At 40.4% G+C, this 23,895-nt stretch overlaps 1 protein-coding gene across 1 annotated transcript in view; it reads right to left on the reverse strand.

The window, feature by feature from the left end:
- clcn1a (chloride channel, voltage-sensitive 1a) overlaps nt 1–23,895 on the reverse strand; it is a 56,944-nt gene that overhangs the window by 12,790 nt on the left and 20,259 nt on the right. Inside the window, exons 2-17 of the mRNA XM_046059557.1 lie at nt 20,666–20,975; nt 20,455–20,586; nt 20,085–20,213; nt 19,328–19,461; nt 19,017–19,094; nt 18,810–18,888; nt 18,184–18,309; nt 17,555–17,639; nt 16,496–16,597; nt 16,298–16,382; nt 12,454–12,609; nt 5,864–5,933; nt 3,658–3,768; nt 2,198–2,411; nt 1,539–1,672; nt 1,177–1,268 (exon numbers count right to left, since the gene is read on the reverse strand). Coding sequence (XP_045915513.1) covers nt 1,177–1,268; nt 1,539–1,672; nt 2,198–2,411; nt 3,658–3,768; nt 5,864–5,933; nt 12,454–12,609; nt 16,298–16,382; nt 16,496–16,597; nt 17,555–17,639; nt 18,184–18,309; nt 18,810–18,888; nt 19,017–19,094; nt 19,328–19,461; nt 20,085–20,213; nt 20,455–20,586; nt 20,666–20,753 — 1,815 coding nt within the window. The 5' untranslated portion in view covers nt 20,754–20,975. The remainder of the gene's footprint in view (nt 1–1,176; nt 1,269–1,538; nt 1,673–2,197; nt 2,412–3,657; nt 3,769–5,863; nt 5,934–12,453; nt 12,610–16,297; nt 16,383–16,495; nt 16,598–17,554; nt 17,640–18,183; nt 18,310–18,809; nt 18,889–19,016; nt 19,095–19,327; nt 19,462–20,084; nt 20,214–20,454; nt 20,587–20,665; nt 20,976–23,895) is intronic.

The raw sequence follows: 23,895 nt of genomic DNA on the forward strand, positions 1-23,895 counted from the left end.
TCCCAACCCAAATCACAGGTCTAAGGATAGAACAGGAAGTAGTTAAATCCTTAATTTGCCAGGTGAATTTGAACACGTGTATTTTTTTGTCTGTCACCATGGTTGCATCTCTGTGGAAACACAGCCTAGTTTACAGACATAATCATCATGTAAATTAAACATAACCTATTTTGCTATTAAGGTCAAACAATTAATCCAATTATTGCATTAACAATTACTTATATATGTGCATACTTGACTTCATATGAACCAAATAACCTACAGGATGTAATTGAACCCGTCCTCGTATACTGTGCTACCAGCTATTTCACCATGCTCTCTCTCACCAATACAAACAAGCTCCTTAAAATCACTATTCCTCTAAAATAATTGGTCTTCCCACTCCTAACCTGTCAGCCCTCATTAACACAGCCACCACTTGCAGAGCAAATACGATAATACAAAATCCCAGGCACCCTCTCACCTCATGCTTCACCCTTCTCCCCTCAGACAGGAGATACAGAAGGCTACTCCACCAAAAAGGGAAAAGTTTCGTACTCTGCGCTATAAGAGCATTAAATTCACAGAACGCATGATTTCAGATTCATGCTATTTTGTTGCAGCTGCCACTCCTGTATAAATATGTGTACTATGTGTGTTGAATGTTTCTCTTGGTACAGTCCAAAAACAAATTTTCTCCTTCGTGGACAATAAAGAATGAATCTAAATCTGATTGTTTATAAAATATAATGTGTTCATATGACAGTCTGAAATCAACCACATCATTATAATGTTCCACATCTCGCAGTGCCAGAATCTATGTTATTTATTATTTAATCAGAAAGCTTGCAAAGTGTGTTTCATAACAATATTAAACCTTGTGTGTGAAACTATTTTGAAATCGCTATGGTAGAAAAAGGTTTGAACCTGCAAATCTCCGCTTGCGGCTAAATTCAGTGTCATTTATCTTAAAGTAATTATGACAAAAAACAAAAGCATTAAGTTTAAAAGTCTTTGGCTTTATGAGCCTTTTTCTTGAACTCTTGAATAATAAGCAAAGACCAGTGACACATTTTAATTTTGTGAAGACAAATTATATGTGAGTAGGTTAACAACTGGGAGGGACTTTCCTACATGTCATTGAGTAAGACACTGAATATCAACTGACAATAAAATGGAGTCTCTGACTGTCCTCACCTGCATCAGGAGCCTTCTCTCTGGTGACAACCACCAATCACAGAGAGCCAGAAGCTCCAACCTGTCAATGCTGCCCAATAGGATCATAGAATCTGGAAGCAGGAGGGGAAATGACTTCAACAGTGGCTGAACTACCATACTCATTATCATGATCTCATGAAACTTTGAAATATTCTTCAAAAAACATTAAGCAGGTTTAATAATCAATGATAGATAAATTTGGTTCAGTGTAGCTTAGTATGTATATAGCGGTAACTGTACAATCTGGTAACAAAATTTTAAACAATTAAAACATTTTCTTTATCTCATTTTTCATTTTGTTTCATGGAATCTGTTATTACGTTCAGAATGAACTCTTTTACCTTTTGAGTCGACCAGTGGGATTGATTTGAGCGAGTAGGAGTCCAGCAGGAGCTTGACTTCTCTGTATGTGGACTGAGACGATATAAACTTCACCTTTCTCACCATGATGTCTTCCACAAAGATGTTGTACTGGCTGTAGGAGAGATATACAGATGCAGTGGTGGTGTAGGTGGTGTACCCACATATAAATTCATTCAAATCAAGTTGTGAAAAAAAGCAAACAAGCATTCGTCATTAACTGAAAGCACAAATTAGCTTTTAAGATGGAGACTGCACCTTTGCGTCTTGAAGGTCCAATGTACAAAGTTCCCTAATCTAAAATTGTTACTTACTTCTTGATTTTTTGCATAATTTCAATCCTTAGTAAAACAGTAAAAGTAAAACATATAAGTAAAACATTTAGATCCTTACAGCAATTACGTCTCTTCTGCCTGTATTTTTCATTTCATTATATTAGTTTTAATTTATATCACAACTCAGTTTGCTTGTTGCATTCAAGCAGGACTTCAGACTGAGCTTATGAAGATGCAAAAACCATACAAGAAAGAACCATTTCTCAAAAATCCGATCATTGTTGACCATTTGGCAGCTCCACAGCAGAGGAGGACCTCTTTATTCCCCCACATGGAAACATCTGCTGCGTGAAAACAGCACAAACCTCATGTGTCCAAAGCCGAGCTCAGGCAGGTACGGCAGCTTCTTGACCTGGATGATGGAGTCGTACAGTGAGGGCTGCAGGCCCTGGGCCACCATGTTGGCCAAGATTACTGCCACCATCATGGGCAGGATATGGGAGATCTGGCCTGTCAGCTCAAAGCAGATAACTGCCGTGGACACAGTGTGAGTCACAGCCCCGGTCAAAGCTGCCGCTCCTGTCAGAGACATGGGATGGGATGATGAGGGGAGGGAGGAGGGGGTGAAGGATAGGTAGAGAAGGAGAGAGGGTGGGGGGGACAGGAAGGAAAGGATGGGGTTAAAAAAGAAAGAGGGTGAGGAGGAGAAAGACAATAAGTAAAAAGAAATGTAAAGGAGGATAAAAGGAGTTGAGAGGCAGGATAGAAGCAATGAACAAGATTTAAACATCCAATAAGTGGATGGAAAGGAAGACGGGAAGTTGAGGAAAGAGAGATAGAGATTTTTGAAGCAGGAAGAAATGATAACAGAAGACAGAATAAAAAGGAGAAAAGATAAAAAGATAGTTGGATAGTGACTAGGAGAAATGAAGGAAGAACAGGAAGAAGAAGAAGAAGAATTACATTAAAAAAATAATCAAACATGAAAAAAAATAGGGGTTAGAAGAGTAAGATGAAAATGAATGAGGGAATGTGGAGAAAAGACTGCTGAGTGGAAAAGGGTAAGGCAGTGGGAGGAAGAGCAAACAGAAGTTCCATGAGAGGAGGCAAAAGTATTGGACAGAGGAGGATAAAAAGAATGAAACGAAGGGCAGAGTAAAAAGGGAACGAGTAACACAAGGAAGTAAGGCGGGATCAATGGAGAAAGAGGAGGGATGGTCTTTGTAGGGCAACAGGAAGGGGACTGAAGGAAGGCCACGTTTCTGGGTCAGTGGCTGAGGTGAAGACAGCAGAGGGAATCCACATTGACATTTAACTGTCAAAGCAAAGTGGCCACATGTTCTGATGGAAAGGAGGAAGAGAAGCAGGAGGGAGAGGATGACAAAGAAGGGGACGGGATGAGGAAGAGTAGGAGGGGAGGACAACTGGACGAGTGACAACTAGTGGGCCAGAGATGTTGGCAGGAGAGAAGGAGGAGAAGTTGGAGGAGGAAGAAGATGAGAGAAGTGACAGGAGAAGACATCTTCACCACTGTTGACAAGCTGAGGGCGCAGAGGGTTGACAGTTAAGGAGGAGAGAGGAGGACAGGGAGGAGGAAGAAGGGAGTTCTTGACAGTAAGGCTTCGATGGCATGGGTTTGAAAATATGCAGTACTGATTGATGATTATTTGCACTTCAGAGGATGTACTGTAATATATACTGTTAGGACTACAGTAATTGCTAGTCTTGCTCTGGAGGGTGCATGAAGGTGAACAAAAGTTGCAGTTGTATATATGCTGATGAAATGTGACGGGGCTTGCTAAGAGAAAGGGAAAGGGAGACTAACCAATGACTGCGTACCCTCCAGGGATGATGCGGTAAAGGATGCCATCAAACACGATCCCATGCGGAAACAAGGTGGCCATGATCTCCCCTACCAGCCTGCCGAATGCAGCTCCTACAAGAGGAAAGAAAGTAATAAATTTACCTTTCAAACTGTTGAGTAAACATACTTTTAAATAAAAATTCAAGTGGCATTTTAATATAATGAAATAATTACATTAATTCTGAGGCATCTGTATGAATAATGTGGACAAAAATATCATCAATAAGACTGTCTCTATTCAATGTATATTACCAGAGCAAACACAACTCAAGTCATGAGTGTTTCTAGTGACAGATGTCCTTACCATAAGTAAGTAAATAAAGTGACAAAGTGCTTCACAAAAGTAAAATAACAGCGCAACAACAGACCTTAAAACACACACGTCTGCATACTGACTGCAGACAGCACATGGCGTGACAAAGGCCAGCTTAAATAAAAGAGTCTTCAACTCTAGACTGTAGAATGTAAGTCTATGGGAAGAGAAGTCCACAGTGTCAGAGCATGAACACCTTTTGTTTTTAGTTGAGTGCGTGGAACAGCAAGTAAACTCTGGTTTGAAGACCTACATGGTGATATACGGGCAGTGTTTCCCAGTAACTAGTAGTGTAACGGATTACAATTTCCAAAATAGAAATATTATTACAATTACTAATCCAAATAACGCTGGGTTACTGCGTTACTAGAACGCCGTTTTGTTGTCCTTGATGTGAATGCGGGACTGCGTGGCAGGTCAGCGGCACCAGACCTTATGTTGTTCAAGTCAGCTGCAAGCCAAAAAGCTAAAGGAAGAATAGAGAACGAGGGAGAGGGACCATTGTTATGACAGCTGTAAATTTTGCCATTATGTGTCATTGTTCGACCAGCAAAAAGCTTTAAACCGCGAACAATTCTACAACTAATTTACTGAAGCATCTGCTAAAGCAGCACAGCATTGTGAAACTCTAGAAAGAAATTGCAGCCACTACTACTCATCGGGAGAGAGTGGTGTTAATCAACATTTTGTGTTTTGTATAAACACTGAATACTGCTCTTATAAATGCATGTGCAGGAAAACAGTACAGTTAAAAAGTTGGGATTGGCTTTTTTTTTTAATTTATTTCAACCGGTGACGTTAAGAAACGTTCTATGCTTTGTACAACAACATGCATTTCATATTTCATGAAGCTCACGTAAAATGTTGATGCTTTGTGCAACTGTTCTGTGAGACAAAAGGTCACATTTTAAAAACACACACACAGAACATGACCCGCTATATCTAGAAATGAGTTTATTCATTTGAAGTTGAGGCTGGTAATGATGAATATTTTAAAGTGAAGCACTGGTAAAGGTCACACTCCAAAGCATTTCACACTACAAAAACAACCGATGAATTGCAAACTACTGCAAATAAACACTGAATGCTAAAATGTTGATCTGAAAAATAATAAACTCATATCTCGTATGAAAGGTGATAACAACAACAATAACCATGGGAACATAAAATCAGTCTGGTCAGATACTAATTGAACAACGCTTCTGACTGAAGTTTAGCCAGGACAATTAATCACACAACTCTACAGCATATGTCAATATTTCAGTTGCTTATCAAAGAACGCTAGTATTGCTGAAGTTAGGGCTGGACGATATGGCTTGGTATCACAATAAAAAGTTTAATCTCTTTCTAAAGGCTGATTTTTGCTCCTGAGTGAAAATTGAAGAAACCTGATGGTTAATTGTGGTTTAAACTCTTCTTCAAGGTCAAAACTTGGGATACAATTTTTGTCAACAAATTTGCATGAGCAAAATTAAGTAAAAGCTTATTTCAGTCCTTTTTATTCAACAAAATAAACATCTTAATAAAAAAATTAAGTCCTTATTCGTGTAATAAAATCAAACCTTTTTTGAATATTAATTGAGCATTTTCTATATTGTTATTGAAAAAGATTATATTGTGATAATTATTGTTATTGTTTTATTGTCCAGCCCCAGCTGCAGTGATTGAAAATAGCCAAAACACTACTGATAACAGACAGAAACAGACTAATATATGTTTTTTTTTCTTTAGTATTAACATATTCCATAAAACTGATCAGATGCTGTACACCAAAATAACCACGTATGTTATTTTAGCTATCCTTATGCAACTCCCAACTACAGTATATAAAATGCAACAGGTGTTTCTGCTCACCCAGTATGAAGACAGGCATGAAGGCCCCAGATGGGATGGGCATGGTGGTAGCCACTGCAGACATCCAGAACTACAAGACAAGAAATGCGAGATGCTATTCAGACAAGGGAACTGTTGATGGAATCAAATAAAAACAAAGTGTGCTTTAGCTTGACATTGGTGCAGCCTGTAATTAAAATTAGAAAACACCTGTGGACAGCATCAAAATATAGGCCAGCAAGCCATGTTTGAGTAATGTCATAGTTTGTGACACCTGTGAGCAGCCATTTGGTCAACAGCATGTGAACTAGGCATGTGGTCATGTCATGGTAATGTAGCTGACATTTGTGTCTGCACATATCCTTTCAGTCTCAATCCCATCTTCAGTTTTCATCTTTTCAGTTTTCATTTTCAGTAATGTCTCATTTGTCGCTGCAAGTTTCCAACCTAATTCTAATTAGATCACTTCTAAGATGTTGTGTTGCTTTGAGTGAGAGACAAAAAACTAACGGCTTGATGAGTTACAGATGTGGAGAATCTGGAAAATGTGTGCGTGTCTGGTGAGGGAGGAGACCCAATCATCCTTGGTTGTCCTTGAGAAAACAGCTGCTCCCCTGAAACTACAGCAGGTGATGCTGTAGCTGTACTGGGCGGTTCCCAGATGAATGTGTAGCTGTGTGACTGAGTAAGACTGTGTGGGTGAAAAGATCAAATGTGTAAACTCCTCTGCGGGGTAAATTAAAGCTAAACGCACCCTTCACATATCACTTAAGGCTGTTTGTCTCCAAACAATTTCCGTATTCATCAGAATTTAACTTCAAAGTAGCTCACCTAATAATATCCTTTGTTCTTGGCTGCAGAGAGCTCATCACAGATAATGATTACCTTTACACAAGCTCTTGGTTTTGGTGTGTGTGTGTGTGTGTGTGTGTGTGTGTGTGAGTGTGAGAGAGAGAGAGAGAGAGAGAGTTTCACCAGCATCCCTCCACAGGCACCACATGCTGGGCCTTCTCAATTTGATTTGAAGGGTTGGGCGAGGAACACTAGCGTTACCATTTTAACATTCCAGATTACCATTCTACACATCGTTTGTCATCATCGTTTGAGAACTTAATTACTGTGGTACAAGATAAAAACTCATTAGCACGTCTCTCACAGGGTGGCTGCCATCCTGATGACAGAGAGGACAGCGCTCACTGTCTTCTTCTCTCTTTTAATCCCGACAGTCAAACACAGTCATGCAGAAACACACAACTCGCAAAAACAGGCAGACACGGGCAATCGGCACCCTCTTTCATCAGTGTCACAAATCCAGAGATAGATAGGAGCAGAAACACGGGGACACAGAGTTAGCTTCACTGTTTGATACAGAGCAATGTGGAGATGAAACATGGGTGCCTGTTTATGTGCGATAAAGAGACAGAGACGGAAGTAAAAAAAGTCTGACATGAACTCCAAAACAGGTAAATTATAGCTGAAAAATATGGACTGAAGGGTAAGGGTTCTGATTCATCTTTTTTTGACTCAAAACAAGGGCAAACACAACTATGCAATAAACAAGCTGGCTTGTAGGTTTTTCAGCACAACAACTCGATAACATCGCTTCCAGTAATCCTCACAAGCTAGCGAGCGGCTTGCTCGTTAGGATAGATTGTGTAATAATAAGGAACCTACGACCTTCTCCATCAATTCTGAGGATCGTGTGCCAAGCAGCACTTCATTCTTGTTTGTATCTGTGACCCTGAAGGTAAGGGATAATCACCAGAAGAAAACCACAGAAGAAAATAAAAGGTGGCCCTGAATAATATTCTTATTCCTCTCATATTGCAATGCCCTTCTAGTAGGTCTTCCAGCTTGTGCGGTAAAACCATAGTAAAACCCCCTACAAATGGTTCAGAACGCAGCAGCGCATCAGGTTTTTGATCAGCCCAAAAGGACTCATGTCACTACGTTACTCAGTGACCTCCACTGGCTACCCATGGTCTCCCGAATCAAATTCATGTGCTGAACTAATGCTGCCTACAGAGTAACTACTGGTTGATGATACATGTAGGCCCACTACTGCAGCTGGAGGCTTCTCGCAACGCCACGCAACTTTCTAAATTCTTCTCTCTCACGGAGAAAAGAAGGTTGAAAACACAGTCGCAGCTGTTGTGTGAAGCGCAATTGTAGCAAAATGGCTACATGTGAAATTATTATTATTATTATTATTATTATTATTATAATAGAACAAACATGCCTACATGGTTGCAGCTATTAATGATTCAGCAGTAAGAATCACAGTTGGTCCCCCTCCTCCCTGTCACAGGAAAAAAAAAAGCTTTGTATAGTTCGCACACTGATGTGGTTATAAGATTTTTGGTAAAAACACTACGAACTTGAAGCGGCATATCAAAGCTAACCACCTGGGAATTGAAGTCTGTTAATGTCTCCTTTACAATAAAAATGAGAACAAAGCAACATTCGAATCATATCAATATTTTGGTTAATCAATATTATTCAAATGAGTTAGAAAAGATTAAAATGACGGTTAATGACTAAAACTAGACCAAAAAAAAAAATTGTATACAGTGGACTAAAAACTAAGGACATTTGACACAGGACTAAGACTAAATTTTAAAATGGCTGACAAAATAAACAGTATTTTTTAGTCTGCACACTGGTTCAGAAAAGATTTCAACTGAACTGCTACTACTCATCAATTTGTCTTTACTACAGTGCACCTAACGAGCACCTAATTTGACAATCCTACAGTTTGTTTTTCAGGTGAATAGAAATAAATACAGACAAAGACAATTGTGTTTAACACAAAGGAACACAGAGAAACAGAGGCAGAGAGAAGCATAAACACGTGTGGGAGAGAGGAAGATCCAGAGTGTGTGTTTGAGTATGTATTAGAGAAAGGCTGGCAGTAGCAAGAAGGCGACAGAAAAGCTGAAAAACACAGTGTGTGTGTGTGTGTGTTGTGAGAGGAGTTTTATCAGCCAGCTGCTCTCAGTTTTGGTTAATTCAAGTTTTCACTACAGGGAGCCGCTCTGCTCAACTGAGAAACACCATGACTAAACCAATGCAGTGTATGACGCTGAGTGACAGGTTTTAATATCCTGTAGATAGGATTATTTATATGGCATTTCTGCCTAGTTTGACTTTAGACCGGCAGAAAAACACACCGAGGTTAATGCTAAAAGTGCAAATGTTATTTTAAGAAGTCCAAGAAAGAAATGATGATAACAACCTCGCTTTTTATGTTTTGTTTTATTTTGGAACTCTAATATCACTGAACTGTAACTAGAGTGGATCTAGGAAAAAGTATGAAGGACCATTTTGAAATCTTAGACATGTCCATTCTATTAAATATTAGTGCTGGGCAACGATTAAAAAATTTAATTGAGATTAATCGCATGATTTTTGGGATTAATCGCAATTGACCCTTCGCTAAGGCACGCCTCCTTAAGTTACCGTTGCTAAGTCCGACAAACTATCTATTACTGCACTCCCCGGAGAAATATTGTCAGATTTGTTGGAAAAAGTGATCTCACAAAGAAGCCGACACTTTCTCTCAGACAGACTCAAACGGACGTGAAAAGAAATTCAAAATAGAAGCTAAAGCCTACCAGTTACAAAGTACAAGTGAACCACCGCATCGCCCGACGACTGAGACAAAAGACATCGATATTAAGGATCAACCTTTTTATATACAGTCTATGGGATCAACACTGTGCCTGTAAAGCTGTGTAGGCCTCTATTCATTATTACAATCATTTAAAAGTGGATGAGTATGGCTTTATTACGTTACATTCAGTAGGAAGTTAGCTAGCGTTAGCCAACATTACATTACATTAGGAACAACCCACAGATGAAATTTTTCTGGATTTATATTAGGTTTTGGAAAGAGAATAAATCATACTTCTACTATCAACGACTCTGGGTATCGACTGTAATTATTACAAGTGCCCCAGGAAGTGTTTGACCATATCTTGGAAAAATACAGCGGGAAAAAAAAACCTAGAAAACGACTCTTTTTGCATTAGAGTCAATGGAGCACATCCATGAAGTCCAAGTGTCGGATCTCAGTTAGAGTGAGTCCTATACTGCACTGCGATTGGTCAGCTTTGTATTTGGGGCGTGGCTTAGCGAAGGGTCAATTAATCACAATATTCATGTGCAAATTTGAATAATGAATTCTAAAGTAGGCCAAGTGTATTGTCCATATTTAATTTATATGTACTGCTATATACACAAAATTTAAACAAATAATGTGTTTTTTACCAGAAGTATTCCCTTTACACAGTAGCAATAAAATATTTCTTGTAAATACTGCGATTACGTGAGATACAATAATTGTCGGCGCATTAATAAATACACTAACGCAATATTAAATATCCATTCCTCTGGTAGGGTTAATTGACAGCAGTTTCTGGTGCAGGGAAGAGTGTTGTTTAAAGTGGTTTAAATGGGCAGGAAGACACAACCTGACAAAGCCTGGTCAGATACTGAGAAAGACTGCAAAGCAAATACTGCTATGAACAGAACATTGTGTCGTGTGAAAAGTTTGGTTTGTATTTACTGAGAAAGTAATGTGCTTTCCCAGTTTCTCACTGTTCTCTTCTTAAGCTTGTGAGAAGCCGCAGAACAGGAGGCAGCAACAGCTTGGTGCTGTTTTCTGCAGCAGCCAACAGACTGTGGGCGGGTCAGGACTCAGAGTATTTAGAGACCAGACTTTGTCTTTGTTTTTTTATACATGAAACACTTGAACTCGGAAGCTCTGGTCACACCAATGCTAAATGACTTACAATCCTGGGGGTGGACAGATTGACAGAAATGCAACGGTGTGAATATCATGAGGTGAAATACAAAGACAGTTACCATCTGCATGAAAGACAGCTTTGATTTTTGAAAACATGTGTCTTGATTACAATTAGGGCTGAAACGATTCATCGATAAAATCGATTAATAAAACGCTTCGACACAAATTATTTGCATCGATGCTTCGTTTAATCCATGTAATTTTACAGCACAGTGTTTCGCAGGTATGCTGCATAATGGCGCTGTTTGGAAAGTGGAAGAAGAGAGAGAAAACAGCGAGCGACAAAGAAGAAAGTGTCCAAACTATGGGATTCTTTCAAGCTAAAGAAAACAACAACTCTGTAATGTTACCGTCCGTCCACTGTAAATACGAAACTTATGTCGCCTCGGCAACAGCACGGCGGCGCCTGAACAGAAAGCACCGGGGTTCTGCCAGCAGACACAGACAAGGTAACAGTAACAGCAACTTTAGCATTTAGCTGAAATCATGATTGATTGTTTAGTTGAAGGCTAGCCAAAGTAAGTCGAAGTCCTCAGCTGAAAACGTACACAGGTGCGTTTGTTGTTCTCCTTTTTGGGCCGTGAGTTGTAACCATAGACCGTATAACCTCACAGTGAAGAGTTAACTGGGTGTCGGGGAGCTGCACCTTTTTACTCCCCTCCAGCTCTCTCTGTAGCTCAGACAATCCCTGCTACCTGCGTGTGCTAATCCATCCTTTCACCCAGATTCTTTGTCTTTAAAATTGCCATCTTTATAATAACACACAGCTGTTTCGTGTGCGGGATTGCTCATTTCCCGTTTCACATTTCACGTGTGTTTTCTTAACAAAACGTGGTTTGGAGACCAGCGTCGGGTGACACAGCTGCTGTAGCGTGTATGTGTGTGACCCCCTGTCACCGATCAGTCACGTAGTGTGAACGCCACAACAACTTCAAGACAACCGTCATATGACGGCAAGTTGGGGGTGCAATTGTTGTAGGAAAAGGTTTTTTAGCCCACATACATACCAGCCTTCAATATCGCTGTTCTAAGTGTAGTTTATACAGTAAAGGGGTCTACTATCTATTTGTGAATGCAGGTATTCATTAATTGATACTAAATCCTGCTGTGCTCCAGGGTTGGTGCTCCCTTTGTATTTGGGTCTGTTCAGATTTTAGATTGGGTGTAATTATTCACAGGCCTTTTCTGATCCAGTCTGACTGTCATCAAGTTTCTTTCTTCTGCTCTGAATTTGTCTGGATGACAATGAAAGCACTCACTCCTTTATATGGGTGGGACCAGTGACTGCACTTCGGGAGCAGTCTTAAAAATGTCCTTGGGCTTTATATGCACATATCAATGCCAATAACAATGGAGATAGCAAGAGTTGTCACTATCCAAGGTGTGTGTGTGTGTGTGTGTGTGTGTGTGTCACTGTGCAAGGTGTGTGTGTGTGTGTGTGTGTGTGTGTGTGTGTGTGCGCAGCTCCTTTCAAGAAAACATAAGAATGCTAGAACTGCTGGCAGTTTGCCACCAGTGTTGACCTTGGACAGGAAAAAAAGAAGGTAGACACACAAACACACACACAGTCTCACACACACACACACACACACACACACACACACACAGATGTCCCTCGTCACCAACACACTACATGAGTGACCTGCAACAAATGTCCCTATCCTAATAAAGGGGAGAATGATGACGAGAATGATGACGAAAATGCTGACGTCAGGTGGAGCCAGCCACACACACATACACACACGGTTACACTCCCACACAAAAACACACAAAGAAACAATGACATACACCAGCAGCCACAGACCTTCATGAGGAAGAAGAGCAGCAGGATGAGGAAAACACTGACGTCAGGGTGGAGCCAAGCAGCGGAGCGGCCCAAACCGACTGGAGGTGGAGATCCGGAAATCTTTGTCCATGTAAAGTTGTCAAACAGAGAGTTGATACACTCCCTGGGCATCAGCTGGATGGGGGAAGGTGAGGGGCAGAAAGGAAGGAAGAGCAGAGGGAAGGAGGAATGAGTATGGAGGGAAGGTGACGGTGTGAGTGGGGTGGAAAAGAGGGAACAAGGTCGGAAGAGAGATGGACAGAGAGCGCAAAAGGGAGGGGGAGAAGAAAAAAAAAAAGAACGGTAAGAGAAGTAGGTAAAGTTGGAGACAGTGTGGAGGTAAAGAGGGAATTAGAAGAGAATAACAGAGGGATGAGGTGAAGTGGCGAATGATGGGTAAAGGAAACTGGAGACAAAAAAGGGGTAGAAGGGAAATAGAGAAAAAAAAGATGGAAAAGAAATGGGTTAAAGAGGACGTGAAAGGCAGTAGCGTGTTCTCGCAGAAGCCAAAGGAAGCCAGGCTTTCCCTTTTTTTATAAGACTATTTATCATTTCAATAAAAACACAATGTTTATAGTTTCCATAAATCTTATAAGCTGTTGCGGTCATCTCTTCCCCATTTCTCACTATCTTACAATAAGTGAAACAGCGGCGCCCTAAATGCTACGCGTTGGATGTGTGGTGAAACACTATATTGCACCACCGTAGACTGACCTGCAGTCTGACTACACGAGGAGGCCAGGCAGAGTTGGCATCCCTTTGTGAAAAAAAATTAAATGATTAACCAATCAGATGAGGCCACTGTCATGCCACTGCCTAACTGTGATTAGTCAGGATGATGCCAAGGGAAGCCCGTCGCTGTCTGGCTTCACGCCAATCAAATCACAGCATGCGATCAACGTCATTCAGATGAAATAACGGGAGCTGTTAGCAACTTTAGCTGGTGCAGTTAAGGAGGGTGGAGATTTGGAGTTTTTAGTTATAATAAATAGTTTTTACTAAACTACCACTACAGCAGCAACTTAAGATTAAATCTGACGGAAGACCAACGCCAAAACTGGAGCTGGCCTGGAGAGGAAAAAGGGGTTTCGCCACCACGACAGACAGGAGAATGGCCTTCCTTTTCAAATAGGGTGAGTGAAATGACACCTGCTTCTCTCTCTGAACTTAACTATTTGTGGTTATATGTTTGTTTTGCTTTGTATGCCTGGATTTAGCTGTGAATGACTAGTCATTTGAAGTAACCTTATTGTTTTTACTGCAGTTGTTTTACGCATAGATAATGACCACCGCAGACGGCACCGGCCACAGGGCACTGGGCCAGGTTAGGATACCTGGGTTGTTAGTCTTCAGTGATGTTGTGTTATGAACATTTGGCCAAGCATTAAGAAGTATGTAGGCCTATTTGATACATGCAGCACTGCTACTATGCAAATGTCTTCAATCATCTTCTGATTGAGCTTGTGAATGCTTCTTTTATTCTTAACCTGCCCCCATAAGCAGCGGGCTATGTCTGCTATTTGGGGTGAGAGAGAGAGAGAGCGAGAGAGCGAGAGAGCGAAAGAGAGCGAGAGCGAGAGAGAGAGAGAGCGAGAGAGCGAAAGAGAGCGAGAGCGAGAGAGAGAACGTCTCGGTAAATGCAACTTTCAGCAAGTATGATTAAATTTTTGTAAAATTATACCCTGCACTGTAATAGCACAATGCATTAGATAATTGCCCTCCAAAAAGCACATCCCCTCTCACTTGGCTTCCCCAAACATTTACCCCACCCCACGCCACTGGTGAAAGGGTGGAAGACAGTGCGAGAAGGAGAGACACATGGAGAAGGAGAAGAAGCAGGAAAGGTTGTGAGAGGAATTGTAATGAATAGTGTGGAGAAGAAGCCAAAGAGAGAAGAAGAAAAGAAGGAGTGAAGACAAGCAAGAAAGGGAGATAATGGGTGGAGGGGAGGATGAAGGTTGAGGAGAAAAAAGAGGCTATGAGGAAATGGTTGAAAAGGAGAAATAGAGGGAAAAGGAAACAGAGTAAAGACAGAAAAGGGGAGACAAAAAAGGTTAAGGGGGGGAAGAAAGTCAAGTGGGATGAACAGGCAGGAAGTCATCCAGAAAGCTGGTAGAAGACGGGTACGGGTGGCCATGTCCAATGACTCATTCTCTTTAGATGACTCATGAATGACTAATTCACTTCAACCATTTTGCTCCACATTTGCATAGATGCCTCTGAATTTGCTCACAGGGACAAATAGCAGCGCCTGCCACATCTGCATAACGCCGCTGCGGGGGGAAAAACAACACCAACGTCATTTTGATTTTTCTACTTTTATACGTCCTACTTGAGCTCGGGTTGAATCGAGGCCCTGAAATGCATTGCTCAGCCTGTGAGTGGAAATGTTGAGGATCCGTTCTGTGAAAGTCTGCTGTTGGCTTTGACAGAGCTGGATGTAATAATAGGCTTTCCTGCGCCTTTTTGAAGTTGAGGGTTCACGTCTGGTTCACAACCCATGTAGCATTTAATCTCCTCTCACTGTGCAGCTTCTTCCATCATTCAGCACTGTGCTATCTAGTTGGATTGTGGATTTGATTCCTCCAAAGCTATACAGTATGTACGCTTTTTAGGGGGGTAAAGTATCTGTCAAATATAGATTATGAATAGATTATTTTGTAAAATGAATGGATGTATCACTTCACTTCCCTGCCGTGTTAAAACAATACTGTGAGTTTGTGATAAAAACGTGTGAGACATTCCTACAATGTGGGTGTGAAAGACATGCACTAAGGGGGAAAAAAAAAAACATGTTATGGTGTTGCTGACTGACATATGCACACAGACGGATATGCATGCACTTACACCAGCATTTAACACACACCTGGTTCACACTAAGTAGTCTATTTTCAGCGTTTGTGAAACACATGATTAGCTCTTAACTCTGGGTGGGTTGATATATAGCTGTCTGAGCTTTCACCGTAACACTCCCTTTGTACACGCAGCACAGAAGGCTACAAGGCATGTAGCTTCTATTCACGTAGAAACATGGACACTGAAATCACAGTAAAGCCACAGATGCACATTAATACGCTGATGGTTTTCAGAATATTCCAATTTTTTTCACAGACCTTACAGCTCCTATATGTCAATCCCAATTATTAAAAACATTAGGGTGTCCCACTTCATCTAACCTGTTGTCCCACTTTGTAAAACACTCAAGAAATGCGGCTTTTGGCAAACGATGCAGGAATGGATCTGTAGAGGTCATCATAGCACAATAATGCCCTGCCAGATCAAAGGTCGCTGCTGTTGGTCCTTCAAAGGTGCACAAGGCAAATGTTCGTGTTGGTGGCTCCCTGTGGCACATCGAGGTCACAGTTTGACACATTTGAACTTCAATACCCCAAAATCCTGTGATGTAGCATCAGGAAAAGAAACAAAGCAAGTCGACACGTCTGTGATGATGCTTTATACAAAAATAATCCAGACACCAAAGATCTAAGAGATTGTTGGTGAGTGCTTAAACCCTGCTGTTTGGATTTTGCTTTCTGAATATGATGCATATGTTGAACACCACAACTTTGTTGTTGTTGTTGTTCTGAAGCAGGTATACTTTTACATAAAAATATCTGTATAGTGGCATTTTAAAACATGTAAATTATACCAGTGTTTGCTTTTGTGGATTGGCACATTCTGCTGTTTTTTGTTCATCAGCACCATGAAGCTGTCAGCATTTCACACAGGTACAGACAGATTTATTTGCACTGTATTCATCTTTGTTTACAATGAGAGACAGGATGGATGGACAAGATATAATATGAACTATATGAACTCTGACCTCTCCTGCCATGAACTGTCCAAACCCGGGTGGGAAGGTCAAGGTGGCGATTACCAGAGTTACCACAGCAGGAAAGACCAGCCGGCTGGAGGTGTTGTGAAACAGAAAGCTTTGTTAGTGAAACAAATGCAATGCCATTCTGAAGCTTTGAAAATGCTGCAAATATTCAAAATATCGACCCTACACAGAGAAACCTACTATTTGGTCAGGAAGCGGGTCATGGCGTTGGATCGTCTCATGAACAGAACCACTTGTCTATTTAGATAGACAAAGAACGCCCCAAGGAACCCACAGGAGATCCTGCACAAAGAAATAAAGACATTAATGATTGGGGACGAAAGCTGCCACCAGACCAGCCAATAGCAAAATTCAATTGCCATACCAGGTACAGGGTAGATCTGTTTATCATTTTACAACACAGGGTTATATAACAAGAAGAAGTTTATGCTACTAACAAAAAGCAAACGTTACATACAAAAATGATATACACTAAATCGGTGGATAAATTACAAGTCATAGAACTGTTTTAAATGCTGGAGTGCTGAGGATGAAATGAGGAGTCTCACAGCCTGAAGGAAGAAGCTGCTTTGAAGTCTGATGGGTTTCAAATACATGGGTTTAAACCAGTAGAGGGCAGTCACTATGCATATTTATAACACAATATGTGGAATTCAAATACTTTGCACTAAGATCTCAAGATTTGGACCTGCAACAGTACTAAATACTGAAATACACTGGTTTTCAGCTGAAAAAAGTGGTATGTTGTTAGTTACTCTTTAAGTCATCTATTCATTTGGGACACCCTCGAAATACGCAGGGTCACAAGGTGTTGACACAGTTACAAGGTAAGTATGGTTTGTACCACTAAAGACAACAAATATGAGGGAGAACTGAAAATGTGTCTTTGAATGTTATATTTATATTTATATTTAAAAACTGCATCCTCTATAAGCATATATCTTTGTATGATTATTTTTAAAACTGACAACAAACATCATCACATCGTATATCACAACATACAACACTGCTGTTAAATTGCATGATCTCATGAAGGTGGTCAACTGTGCTCAATGTCCCTCTATTTCCTCCCCTGAGGTAAATGGTGAACTAATAAATTGGATTCTCCAGGTTTCAAATGCTACATTTGCATAAAGTATGACTTGTTAACATTTTCCATTTTGTCCATTAGGAAGTTTTGACAGACAATACAGGCATCCACACACAAAAATGAAGCCATCTATTGTCTCAGTCGCTCACCCAATGATAGCAAATGCTGGCAGCTCCTGCAGGTCAAAAGGGAAATCCATGCGAAAGTTTGTCCTAAACAAAGCGGTGATGGTTACTGGAAAACAAAGAAAAGAGATGAAATTTATTCATCAGTTTTTTTGTGATCCAAATACAGAACAAGTAATTTTATTTAGTCTTAAAGCAAACATGTGTTGTTGTTTTTTTTTTACAGTAGCAGCTGCTGTAGGATTTTTTTTTTTTTCTTTTTTTAGGTACAAAAAGGTTGTATATGATCTCTGTATTCTGCAGTTCTCTTCAGCTGGCTTGTATTGCAAGGTCATGGGAGAGTGTTGACACAGTAAAATGAGCAACAATTCTTTTGTCTGGAACTCAATTTAATATTCTAATAAGATACTTCAGTAACTCTCAGGCATTAAAATACCCTGCTGCTACAGGTGGAGGAGGACACCATCTGGTGGAAAAAGTATTACGTGCCTGTATTACATACATTTATTCAGTGTCTCTAAAAAAGATGTGGCAGTTTGCCTGGTGATGGATAGTGAAGTAAGGGTGCCCTCTAGTGCATGTTTCTCACTCAGAAATACAAAGTTTGCAATGACTGTATTTAGCTTGATACATACTTTTTCTCCAATTTGTACCTGCGTCTTTGTTGAACACGGATAACACTCTGAATATGAAGGCACTAAATGTAGCAGCAAAATATCCTCTCCAGTAGTTTCTCACAGCAAAGTATGTGGATGTTACCTCTATACTGAAAAGCACACCTGGTGCAGAAAGGAAAAAAGGGACAAAGAACCAGTAATCAAACAGGCAGGACCTGAAAACAATGCACTGAACCACAGCTAAAGAAAGGTACATGCAAACAACCATATATTTCCTGTAAAATGGTATTTCAATTCAATTTTATTTATATAGCGCCAAATCACAACAACAGTTATCTCAGAGCACTTTTCATAAAGAGCAGGTCTAGACCGTACTCTATGATGTTCAACAATTCCCACCAAGCACTAGGCGACAGAGGCAAGGAAAAACTTACTTATATAATGTGTGGATATTTATATTTCTACTTTTTTTTTATGAAAGATCTTGAGCAGAACCCCCAATTTCAGTTTCTTGTGTACATAGATGTCAAATGTTTCCTAAAAGTGAGTACGTGATTTTGACTGCTGAAATATGCAAATATTTTTGATTCATGCCTGTCTTACATGCCCTTGGTGGGGAGACAAAAAAAGGGGCCGAACAGGAAAGGCAAAAGGCTGTGTACCTCCAAGTGGTGTGCCAAAGCAGCAGCCAACCCCAACAGCACAGCCCACTGTCAGGATGTCTGTATAACAGTATGGATTCTACTGATCCAGAGAGGAGGAAGAGGAGGAGAACATTTAACTAAGAATTACCCATGAAGCCGTTCATTTTTTCCCAATCACACCTAAATGTTGAATGTAACTAAAACAGTTTCCTGACATCAGCTTACCTGATAAACTCCTGAAAAAAAGGACATGAACCTGCTGAGAACTGCAGCACAGATACTGGCAATGTGAACAAATGGGCCCTGAGTGGAGATGAGTACAACAGGAAAATGTAATTCAATTATCTCATCCTCAATAACATAACATAAAGTATCATTCATTAAATCATGTTATAATTAATAAAAAAATACAGTACATTACACAAAAAAACCACACACCACAGAACACTGCATAGGTTGTTTCAATAATCAGACTTACTAGAGAGAGAGATTTGTTTATTCAGATAAAAAAAATCTGGTTGGCCCAGTTTACCCACCTCTTTGCCTACAGGCATCCCGCTGCCCAGGGCAGCAGTCAGACCAATGACTTTAGCAACAAAGGCCTTAAGAGTTAAATATTCCTTTAGCACCACACCTCTCAGAATGGTCTTCAGCTCCGGGATGCCAGAACCTGAGACAGAAGGCGGAACAGAGGTTGTTCAGGAGGAAAGGGAGAGACGAGAAGAGGTTCAAATTATCCAATTATTCCTGTTGACACTGGAGCAACTGTGCAGAAGCAGCCATGTGAAAAGCAGATGTACAATGCAATTTAAAGCACTTTCATAACCTACAGTCTTTAAGCTACACCTTCCTGGTGTGTTGATGTTTTTCCTGCTGAAAACAGTGTAGTTTCCAAACCATTTGTTCCTGCTTTAGAGAAAAGCTGAGGTAGGTTATCATGCGCCACGGCAGGATTAGACTTGGCAGGGTTTTACTCCAATCAAATATTACAGCATCTGATATCACTGATTAGCCGAGATAAAGATATCAATACAATATTTTGTTAATTGGTTGGATTAGGATTGGAGTGAAAGCTTGCAGACTCCAAACCAGTTTTTAAATTCATAAGTAACCAAAGTCCTTTACTTTCTACCATATCCCTCTTCAAGTTCCCCAAGTTCCAACAATTTAAATGTACATTGTCTAATAAGCACTGGATTACACCTTAAAGTAGTAAGTCTGAGGCATTCTACCAGAGATGATGAGCACAGAGAAGCATTAGAAGATAGGCATGATGAAGAAGGGGGTACAGACCAATAGCTTGAGGAGCGACCAGGTGACAGAAGATGGAGGAGAACAGGATGAATATCAGGGGATATGAAACCCAGGCCAGGTACTGCAGGAGAATCTTCCCCTTCAGCTCCCCATAAATCCATTTATAAGCTGAAGGAGGGAGGCAGGGAGAAACAAAGAGATAAGAGAAAAACAAAAGAATAACTGATTGAAAAGAAGAGAGAAGGATGAATAGCAGAAAGTGTAGGAGGAAGTAAGGAGAAAGAAAGGGAAAAGCAAGAGAGAGAACAGAAGATAGAAGTAGGAGATGGAGGGTAAGGAATTAAACAGGCACCTGCTTTTACACGACATGAATGGCTTCTGCAAAGCATTATGGGTTCTATTGTCCTACCTTGCAGGCTCTTTGCGCTGGCATAGTCCATTGTCCAGCTGACCAGTGCCATTGTAATTCCAAGCAGAACAAGGAAGATCCAGTCTTCTCCCAACCTGGTCACAAGGAATCGCTGCACCCGTGCTATGCAGTCTAACAAAACCACAGAAGCTCACAAAAAAGGAGTAATAAAGCATCAATCTACTTACTTTACTTTTTTATCTTTGCTCACCTCTACACTTGGAGTAGGAGCGTTTCTTCTTCATAGAGGATGTAAGGCCGGGTTCAGCTGTTTGCTCATCCGCATCCTCTGCTTCCATGTTGGACTGACGCCTGTTCCTCTGTCTGCTGTGATGTCCGTGCTGAAGTCCGTGTCGACCGTGGTATCCATTTTGACCATGGCCACGGCGGCCATGTCCATGCCGTGGCCTCCCATAGCTGCGTGGATGGTTGCCATGTTTCTTGATCTGTCTCTCAGTCAGCAGGCGTGTGGCCTCCCGTCTGCCAGAGCCTCCTTGGTGCTCTTGGTACTCCCCATAGAGCTGTCAATCAATCAGTAAACCAATATATTAATCAATAAGCACAAAGGATAACAAATTATGTGAAGATCCAGCATTCATTCATTAGAAATACACATGCAGTTAGTTCCTGAGAAAGCGAGAATGTGGAGTGTGACAGTATTTTCTTTTTGGCACGCTGGCAGAGAAGAGTCCCTTTTAAAAATAGACAGGACCATGTGACCAAACAGTTCTAATAGAAGCGGAAACACAGACTCTGCCTCTAGATTTATCACCTCTGGACAGACTCCATGAAAATTGCCTGGGACATCTGGGGAAGAGATTAATTCCCATCTCTCTCTCTGTCCCTAGCACATTATCTCTTTCAATAAGAGATGCCCACTTGCATTTGTCTCATCCTTTCCTCCTCCACACCATGATCCAGATCTCTCAATAACTATAGACCAGTTTCTAATCTTTCATTCTTTTCAAAAGTATCAGAAAGAACTTGCAGCTCACATAAGTAACACCAATCTTTTGAAGCTTTTAAATCTCCCTATAGGGCCTGCCTTTTCACTGAAACAGCACTGAAAAGTGGTAAATTACATTTTGTTTACCACTGATTCAAACTGTACTTACTTACTAGACCTCAGTGCAGCTTTTGATACCACTGATCAAGGCATACTCCTAAATAACACTGAAAACTACTTTGGGATCTCAGGCCTGGCTGTAACATGGTTAAAATCTTATCTTTTTGAATAAGGTGTGTTTCTTATAATAACATTGCATCATTATTTTCTGATATATCGAGTACCTCAGGGCTCTGTTCTTGGACATCTGCTTTTCTTTTTCTATATTACACCTGTTGGCCAAATTATACAAGGATTTATAGGGCTGCCTCATTGCTAATCTTAGAGAATTTGTTCTTGTGAAGCTGGAAGTTGTTTTTTTCCTGTATTTTGAATGAGACTTTTGTGATGTTATACAATTAACAAAATGTTGCTTTGCTGGTTGCTCTGACAACAGAATCACTTCGTTTGCAATTCATTCACCTATGCAAACTTTGGTGTTTTCTGTCCTTGGCTAATGAAGAGATCATAATTCATGCTTTTGTTTCAATTAGATTAGATTACTCTTGTCTCGCCTACAGTGCACTACCACTGAAAGTCTCTAAATGATTCAGAATGCTGCATCTAGGATCATAAACCAGAAAATTTGACCATCGGCTCCCGATCTAAGTCAGATATAACCATAAGGTACTTTTGATGACTTATAAAATTGTAAATGTGCTCAACCCGTCTTATCTCTCTGAGCTCAATAAACCTCATGTCCCATCCCGTGCTCTCCGCTCGCAGAATACAGGCCTCCTGTCTGTCCCAGAGAAGTCTTATTATTGTGCAGCTTTTCTCTGGAATAATCTTCCTGCTGACATCAGACAGTCTGACTCTGGAGACGCTTTAAATCACATGAATAGCATCATGTTGAACACCAGAGTTCACCAAAGTCAATATAGTATATAATAGTTCAAATTTGAAAATAAAAGATTATGAGTAGACCTCAAATTTCATGTTGATTAATTGTATACCCATAAATGGCAATACAAATACATACATTCTAATTAGCCTATACTTTTGTTAGCGCAAGTCATTCTCTTAATTTCCACTACTCAGAATCACAATTAATCAGAAAGGATTTATTGAGCTACACTAATGAATCATTATCTAACATTCCAGCACTGTAATAATAAGAATAATAAATCCAGGGCTCATATATATTGTTGGTACATCAACAGCAGACAATAGAACTCCAGGAATACAACTGACAAGCTGGTAAGTTGTGTCTAGTGGTGACACTTTGGACGTCCGGGCAGCAACCTTTCAACAGCTTCTAATTTAGCAGGTTCATGGACAGACAGGCTGATGGAAGGATGGATTTAGATACACACACACACACACACACACACACACACGCACACACGCACACACACACACACACACACACACACACACACACACACACACACACACACACGTGTGTACATAAGGTGCTGGCAATGTTGTGTGAGCAGAGATGCCAGTCAACACACAGTGAAACTTGAGCAGCATAATACACAACATGCTGTAACTGTATGGCAACACACAACATAGACTCAAACAACAGAAGCCACAGCTGCTTAGGTTGGTAAGCAGAGCTCATGTGTTTAATGTTAAATGCAACACACAACATAATGTGCTCTATGCCTTCTAAGAAGAGAGGATTTTTTCATCATAGATTCTTACTGGCTTATCCTGAAAGCTCATGTTTACAAGGACATTACACACAAAGAGCACACAGTGATGTACTGGTAAAGGGACAACTATGACCTTACCATAATGTAAAGCCAAAATGATATGCTGTTAACTTTACACCATGAGTAACTAATCACACTGCACTGATCTTTTTTAGATTAGGGATCCACCGAATGTTCGACCACCGAAATTAATCGGTCGAAAATAGCAAAGAAAAAGCAGGTTGACATGTCGGCAGTGTGGACACATTTTAAAGTGTCTGGGAAAGACGCAAAAAGTTGCTAAGTCCGACAAGCTGTCGGCGCTGCCACTGTCTATTACTGCACTCTACGGAGAAATATTGTCAAATTTGTATTCAGGCTGTCAAACTGACTCAGACGTTAAAAATATGAAAAATAGAAACTAAAGCCTACCCATCACACAGTGAACCACCGCATCCCCCGATGATTGAGACAAAAGACAACAATAATAAGGATAAACACTGTTCTTGTTAAGCTGGGTAGGCCTCTATTCATTAGTACCATCATTAAAAAGCACAACAGTAGGGCTTTATTACGTTACATTCAGTAGGAAGTTAGCTAGCTTTAACTAACATTACATTAGGTACAATCCACAGCCTACATTTTTCTGGATTTATTTTAGGTTTTGGAAAGAGAATAAATCGTACTTCTCCTATC

This window comes from Micropterus dolomieu, linkage group LG09, assembly GCF_021292245.1.
Source record: "Micropterus dolomieu isolate WLL.071019.BEF.003 ecotype Adirondacks linkage group LG09, ASM2129224v1, whole genome shotgun sequence".
Taxonomy (NCBI): Eukaryota; Metazoa; Chordata; class Actinopteri; order Centrarchiformes; family Centrarchidae; genus Micropterus; species Micropterus dolomieu.